This window comes from Pistacia vera, unplaced genomic scaffold (genome assembly GCF_008641045.1).
Source record: "Pistacia vera cultivar Batoury unplaced genomic scaffold, PisVer_v2 Contig78, whole genome shotgun sequence".
NCBI lineage: Eukaryota > Viridiplantae > Streptophyta > Magnoliopsida > Sapindales > Anacardiaceae > Pistacia > Pistacia vera.
This window is the reverse complement of record NW_022196645.1, coordinates 2,956,448-2,963,686: the sequence shown is the minus strand read 5'-3', so window position 1 is coordinate 2,963,686 and position 7,239 is coordinate 2,956,448. Positions and strand designations below refer to the sequence as shown.

Genomic DNA, 7,239 nt, shown 5'->3' with positions numbered 1-7,239 from the left:
ATTTTATAATTTACATAAACTTATGATTTGGATAAATGTATAGAACCTTAACATTCTGATTTGGTTTTTGTGTATGAATTTGATCTGTTTGTTTTGGTGTTGATTGGTGTTTGGCGGTTGGATTTTTTTTTTTTTTTTTTTGGGGGAAAATGGTTGTTTATGATGCTTGGTTGTCGGATTGTGAGTGAAGAAGCCGCCAGCAACTTCCCATGGTGAGTAGATCTAAGAAGGAGGATGGTGGAGGAGAATGAGGGGGAAAAGGAAAAAAAAGAAAGAACGAGGGGGAAAAAAAATAAAAAGACCATCTTGCTGTTTCTATTTTAACTGAGCTTGGACAACGTTAGGGATTTAGGGTTTATAATTCTGGGGTTAAGTTGATTAAGAAGTTCATAAGCGACTTTTGGAATCTTTAGGGCGGGTAATCAAATTTTTTCCCTATTATTAATTTATTATATTGGGTATAAAGAAAAGGCTGATTTACATGTATCCACCCTAACTATTTTGAAACGACAAATTCTCACCCTAAGTTTTGGAAACTATCTTTTGCATCACGTGACTGACTTCTTCGATGTGGAACCAATCGGTAGTTGTTCTATCAGTCAGGGGTGATGAAATGAGAGGGCAAGTTGAGTGAAGCTAAGCCAACTGTACATAGATGGAGAGAGATAGTATTGGTTTACTTTATCTTGAGGGGGAAGAACAAGAAGGTTCCAAGTCATCCACAGAATGAAACGATGACGTATTGATGGGTAAATATGTATATAACGACATCATCTTCGTTTAAAAACCGGTTTCTAAAATTGATTGAACAGATACTCGAACCGAAAAAAGGTTCAAAAACAATGTATCTCTAAAGGACATGGCCGCTAGATTTGCTAAGATTAGAAGTGAGGGACAATGTAACTAGATGATGCTAAGAAAAGAGAAAAGGGAATAATACTACAAGAAGCTTCAAAAAACTCAACCAAACTAAATAAATAAATAAATAAGAAAATGAAGAAAACCTTCTTTTCATCTATTTTCCTTCTTTTTTAACTACATTTTTTTTCCCCCCGATTTAACTAGATTACACTTACAAAAATGTAATTACAGTGATAAATACATGTGAACATACAATGTCAAAAGATGCTAAACATCCCCCCCAGTGCAGTATGAGGCTGCAAATAACACCCAATTTTAAGAGAACTGATAACGCAGGAAAGGTAAAAATTAGGTTTAAAAATGTAACCTCAGTAAGACTAAGGAAGCAAGACTTGGGAGAGGTAGGGATGGACGACTTAAATCTTTCATTTTCAGACCAAGATACACCATCATTTTTTGTGCTTGGATTTTGAAGAAGCCCATTTAAAGTAACCACAATTTGCTTCAGAATTAGAAGCAGGTCCCTTAAAAAAAAAAAAAAAAAATTGTTAGTTCAAAAGTGAGCTCACTGCGTAGAAAAGCCAAAGAATTTAAATACATCTGTCTATTCCACAAATAATCAAACAAGCAGGCAAATAATAGAAACTCAGTATACGTAAAATTTTTAATTGTAACAAGCAAAAATCAGGGATTTGAAAGGAATAAAGAAGACATCAAATGGCAGCTTCTGTGTTTGTGAACCATAATGGAACACTATGTAGTGATCTTAGATAATAAAACTACAATATGTCAAGATAACTAATAAGAAGATGACTGAGTGCTGATCCTGCTGAACCAGTATCCAGATGAGTGCTCTGGATATGGTCCTGCAGTATTGTATTTTACATGAATTAGCAGCTCTGGAAATTTGAACCCAAGAGCTTGTGCTTATTATTCAAGACTTCAATTGGTACACAAAGCAATGGCCCCTAAAGAACCGATAAAATTTATTTAATCTAATGTCTCAAAACGAACATTGATAGGGACTGCTCTATAGGCTTTACTAATCTTCTTTAATCTTCCAGTAATTGTCACTGTGCACAACTGGGTAATGAACTGTTATAAATCTTTACTTTTCATCCCAAAATGAATCAGATTTTATTTCTATAAGATTTTTTCGTTCTGCATTCAGACCACAAATTGGGACTTTACATGAATATAATAAATTAGTTATCAAGTATGTGAAATACCTCAGCTCGAGCACAAACATAAAATCTGCGACCAAATGTAGGACCTGGTTTCTTCACCACTCGAGCAACACAAGGTTCCTTGTGGCCCTTACAAAGAGGTATACTGTTCTCCATGAGTTGTCGTATTCTTTGCCATTCAAGTAAAGCAACATTATTTTTCTCTTTGTCCAAAGAACAATTGCCATCTTGTTCATCTTGATCCTGTGAGCATCCACTCGAATTCACATCATGCAGCTCAGCATGACAGTTATTATAATCAGTCACAGGAGTTTTGCGATGAGGGGACTCTGGGACATCTGCCTGATGAAGTGAGGTATCAGTAACCAAATTGTCCACATCATGCCTAGGGTTTGGACTCTTCTGAAAAAAAGACCTCAGTGAGAGTTGCGAAGATTGAATTTTTCTTGCTTTTTTCTTGGCTCTGTCACTAGGAATTAAATTAATCTGCTTACAACTCCCAGCTGTAATTGTGGTGTTGCAAACAGCTTCATTAGGTAGATCTCTATGATTCTCATGCATTTTCCACATTTCTCCTTTAGGTTCTTGGTTTGCAAAAGAACAATGGTCACCAGGGGAAATTCCAGGTTCATGGCAGTTGAACGATCTTTCAGCACACTCACTGAAACTCTCCATTTTCATACTTTGGGTAGTAAGTGAGCTTAGGGCCTCGTAAGATTTAGCTTCTTTAGCAACTTCTCTTCTCATTAACACAGACACTGCAGAAAATCAAGAACTAAATAACTTTGCAGCAATGCATAAAAAACCAGCAGCTACAGAACAAAATACACATCAAATGCCAGGATGATAGAAATATAAAGCCCTCTTAGTTAAATGCCGAGAACCGCAAAGAAATGATGTTGCAAACACAGAATTTTAATTAGAGGGATTCAATAATTCAAAGCCTATCATTTTAATTAGTGTTTCAGTATTGAAGAGTTTTGGATGAAGACACTGCAGCTAATATCCAGCACGGACCTGAGGATCTTAAAATGAAAAGGTTTAAATTATTGAATCTCTCTACTTCAAATTTCTCTCAGTGGATTTCAAAAAAATACAGACTAAACTGATATTGAGTTCATATGTTTCAAGCCTCAAAAGCCGTTTTGTATATCCTGGATAAATTCAAAATTCATCTCTTTTGTGCATAGATGAGGGATTTCAGAAGTTAGGTGATAAAGAACCAGAAAGAGAAATGGATAAAGTATGGAGAAATAGGAAGAATAAGAGAAGGATAAAGGAGAACAACAAGAAAGGGGGGAACACAAGAAGAAATTAGAGAGGAGGAAATAAGCTATAGCGAGAAAACTCATTATATCAGCAAACAGAGAACCAGAAAGAAAAATAGATGAAGTATAGAGAAATAAGAGAAGGAGAGATTAGGGAGAAAACTCATAATATATTTATTCATAAACCAATCATGTTAACAAAAAACAATAATGATAAAAGAGTTAAGAAACCAAATCCTCACCAAAATATAATTCTAATCCTAACAAAACAGTGAAATGGAAGTTTAATTTAACTGAGACAATTCAATCCTAAAATATAAAAAACAAGGACTAAATAGCCCTTTGCATCTATCCTATATATACAACATGAGGTTCCACTATCCATCCCAACTCACATTCCAGATCTCTTAACCAACACATCAATGTATATCAATAACATTTCTGAAGGGTGTGATGATTCATAACTTTTTGAAATAATATTATTAATCATTTATTTTCTACAAGAGTCATTAATTTTCCCCATATACAGGTAAACTACAACTAACTTTTTTGAGTAACCACAGTGGCTTTATATTCACCATTATTCTATACAAGTAGACTATCATAGTCAAACCAACGCAACTAAGTCATATTAAAACTTCATCAATTTGATCTTTAAAAAACATTCCGTAACCTAACAAATGCCATATCATATGATGAAACCGAGAAAGCAAACAATACCTCAGTCATATATTAAAGCATTTAATTGATGTCACCACAGAAATTAGTGCATTATATAAAATAGATGCCTAATTTAAAAGAGTCTACTATTGGAAGATAAGAATATTAATCTCACCAAGAGTTTGCTGGAGACCACAAATCATGGGAAGGTATCTAGAAGCTAAAGATGGAGTGCTATGTTGGGGAATAACAGGAACTTCCCCAAAACTCATATAAACAGGAGCATGGTCTGAACCTTCTAATTTGATATTCATCCCTCCTTTCCACCTGGTTCTGGAAAAAGTTCATCAATTATCAAATAACAAAACTGAACTGGGAGCACGATATTACTCTATTCACAAGTACACTTACCTCGGTGTATTTCCAGGTTTCCACCGTTTATACTCTACTAGTATGTCACACTCCTTAACATGACAAGTTACAAAGTTATGGCCTTCCAGGTCATGCTTTTGATGAAAGCATGGTCCACCACAGAGAATATGGTCAATTCTGGTCCCATAATTAAATTGCTCAGCACCTGTATTAGATGGCCAGCATGTGTATGCATCTCTTCTGGATAATAATTAGAGAGAAAAAAAGGAGGTCATCATGATCAAAGACTTAGGAAAATATTAGTAACAATTCATATGGAAACTGAAGCATCATATATAAGTCTTAAACGAATACAAGCACAATCTCAGATCCACAGAAAAGCTAACTAGTCATAGTCATGTCAAAAACCTTGCAAAGACACAATATATGATCATTTACTAATTTTAGTGAAAATGATACACATGATGTATTTAAGTATTCTAGAAATTACGAAAGTTTGCAGAATTAAATTATATTTAGAAAAAAATAAAAACCAAAGCATTCTTCATTGGTGATGAAGAAAAACTCAATCTTAATGTTCAGTTCTACATTCAAATCGTACAAAAATAGAAGTCATCAAATAAAAAAACCAACCTAAGAGCTTAACTACTAGGTACTAGGTAGAATAGCCCTACAAATATATAAAGCCACATTAAATCCAAACTTCAGTGGATACATCATCAATCATCATCAGTCATAATAAATTCAAAAGTCAGTTCAAGTTCTAAACCTCTCAGGATGTTTTGCTCTGAAAACATCTAAAAAGGAGCCACAGGATTCCACCAGCATAGATCTAAACCATCTTCTGAACCTGCAAAGCAATTCATTCATATGAATACATCATTGCTTGTGAAGCTGAATAATGTTATAGATAAAAATAAGTCAGCTCCAAGAACAGCTAGAAGCTTAGAAAACAAAAACCAAAGAAATCAGATAGTAGCTTACTCATTCTTTTCAAAATCCGGTTCGGCCTCACAGCGATCTATGGCAGCAGGAGCAATGTTGAGATCACCAACCACAAATATCCTCCTCTTTTGACACAAGAGAAACTCCCATCTTTTCTACATAAAAGATTACCGATATCATCACAGCATAAAACTCATGTTTGCTAATTAATCCAAATAATTGCTTCACAACCAATCTTTAACAGTAAACCAAAAACCTTAAAAAGGAAAACAAATTAGGCATTTATACTAGAGAGACAAAGATGGCAAATACAACAAAAGAAAAGGATTAAAATACCTGCAATATCTTGAAAAACATAAGCTTAAACTGAATCCTGTCCACATCATCACTAGCAGCTCGTGGCCCATAAATATTAAACAGAACTGACCAATTGTAACATAAATTTCATCAATAACTGACCAATTGCAAGACAAATCTATCGCTAACTAGTAAGAACAAATAAAACTTCTCTACTGTATCATTATCAATCAACATGGTTTTAACTTACTGAAATGACCGTGATCCGTGATTATACAACGTCCCTCACCATCAACCCTACAGAGCTCATCTTTTGCAAATTCCTCAAGACCTTCCGCAATTTTACTTCCAGAAGTATCTAAAACACCAGTAAAGCCGTCTTCTGCTGCCACTGGCAGTGCCACTTCGTCACTCGAAAAAGCTGATTTCACACGGCAAAATGTCGCTACTCCTAGAGAAATTATAATGGAATAAAACGCAATTGCCTTTAAAAAAAAAAAAAATTAATAATTAAATTAAAAAGAAACGTTGCATTTAAAAATAAAAGTGACAAGTTGTTTTGGCTGCGGCAATTAAACAAACAGCTTACCGGAATAGCCAGTTCGGCCTTTATCAGAAGTACGCGTGCAAGAAAAAAAAGATTCATATCCGTCAGCCAATACTAAATCCGATTTTAGTTCTTGTCTTCTTAATTTTGTCTCCTGTATTGGGGCAAATCGTCGAAATTTAATATAATTTAACAAGCCCAATAATAAAATGTATAAATGAGTGTTAAGAGGAAGGGACCTGACCTGGAAGCAGATGATATCGGCATCGAAAGAGTCGAGTAGTTTGCGAAGAGAGCCGAACTGAGAGATGCGTTGTCTTAACCCATTAACATTGTATGTTACTATCTTCATCTCTCTACCTGCCCAAAGGTTACTCACGCTCACGCCAACGATTCTCTTTAGAGTTCTTGCCACTCATAGTTTGAGAACCGGAAACGACGTCGTTCTTATTCTGCATAAACAAAACTGAGTTCCGCTTTAGAGTGACACGTCACACGAAAACACCGCGTCATCCTATGAAAAACTAGCGATTTGTCTGCAGATTTAGTTCTCGTCTTCAGAACTCAAACACCGATCCAAGGTTTGTTAGTTTCTTCTGTTAATGGGTTCATTGAATTTATTTTATTTAGCTGTGTATTTGATTCTCTTGACATTCCATGGCATATCTTGGGCACAGATCGACCACGGTAATATTGCAGACGAAAAGTTATATCAATTCAAGACTGTACTCTTTCTGTAGTAGATGAGTTTTTCCTTTATACACAATCTTCTCCTGTGTTTCGAATGTGTAGTAGTACTGAATTGAGTTGTGCATGGATAGTTGTATCTGGAGCAACAATGAGTTATAATACCCAACAGTGGATAGGCCGAGTGGTAAAGGCCGTGGTCTCATGTCTTACGGATTATATAGGGTTTGTCTTGTTTTGAAAGTGTTGATACTGGATTTTGACACCAATCATTCGTATGTGAGAAATGTTGAGTAGATTCAGAAATCATACGTGAATATGAGGGTATTTGATTGAATAAGGGGTGAATAACAATGTTTAAAGTAGTTTGGATGTCTAAAGAGCAAATCTCACGTCCACTGATATTGTATTAATG

The 7,239-nt window shown here is 35.1% G+C and overlaps 1 protein-coding gene across 4 annotated transcripts; it reads right to left on the bottom strand.

Annotated features, from left to right (window-relative positions):
- Positions 1 to 1,010: 1,010 nt before the first annotated feature.
- Positions 1,011 to 6,830, bottom strand: LOC116116719 (DNA-(apurinic or apyrimidinic site) lyase 2-like). 4 transcript variants are annotated; one of them, XM_031402783.1, is made up of 10 exons: positions 6,382 to 6,830; positions 6,180 to 6,291; positions 5,841 to 6,075; positions 5,630 to 5,715; positions 5,333 to 5,448; positions 5,118 to 5,198; positions 4,388 to 4,588; positions 4,152 to 4,309; positions 2,091 to 2,806; positions 1,011 to 1,385 (listed from the first exon to the last, which is right to left on the bottom strand). In XM_031402783.1, the coding sequence occupies exons 2-10, from the start codon at positions 6,234 to 6,236 to the stop codon at positions 1,311 to 1,313; spliced, it is 1,725 nt and encodes a 574-aa protein (XP_031258643.1). In that variant the 5' UTR covers positions 6,237 to 6,291; positions 6,382 to 6,830; the 3' UTR covers positions 1,011 to 1,310. The 4 variants fall into 4 exon arrangements, with proteins under 4 accessions (XP_031258643.1, XP_031258640.1, XP_031258641.1 ...); XM_031402780.1 differs by having other exon boundaries at positions 5,841 to 6,041; XM_031402781.1 differs by having other exon boundaries at positions 4,152 to 4,303; positions 5,841 to 6,041.
- Positions 6,831 to 7,239: the final 409 nt, after the last annotated feature.

Bases quoted from the DNA above. Each gene is read 5' to 3' on its own strand.
- LOC116116719 (XM_031402780.1), bottom strand. From the start codon at position 6,489: ATGAAGATAGTAACATACAATGTTAATGGGTTAAGACAACGCATCTCT. The intron at 4,310-4,387 runs GTAAGTGTACTT...AACTTTTTCCAG, and splicing joins AAACCTGGAAATACACCGAG to AACCAGGTGGAAAGGAGGGA. The intron at 2,807-4,151 runs GTGAGATTAATA...GATTTTCTGCAG, and splicing joins TGGTCTCCAGCAAACTCTTG to TGTCTGTGTTAATGAGAAGA.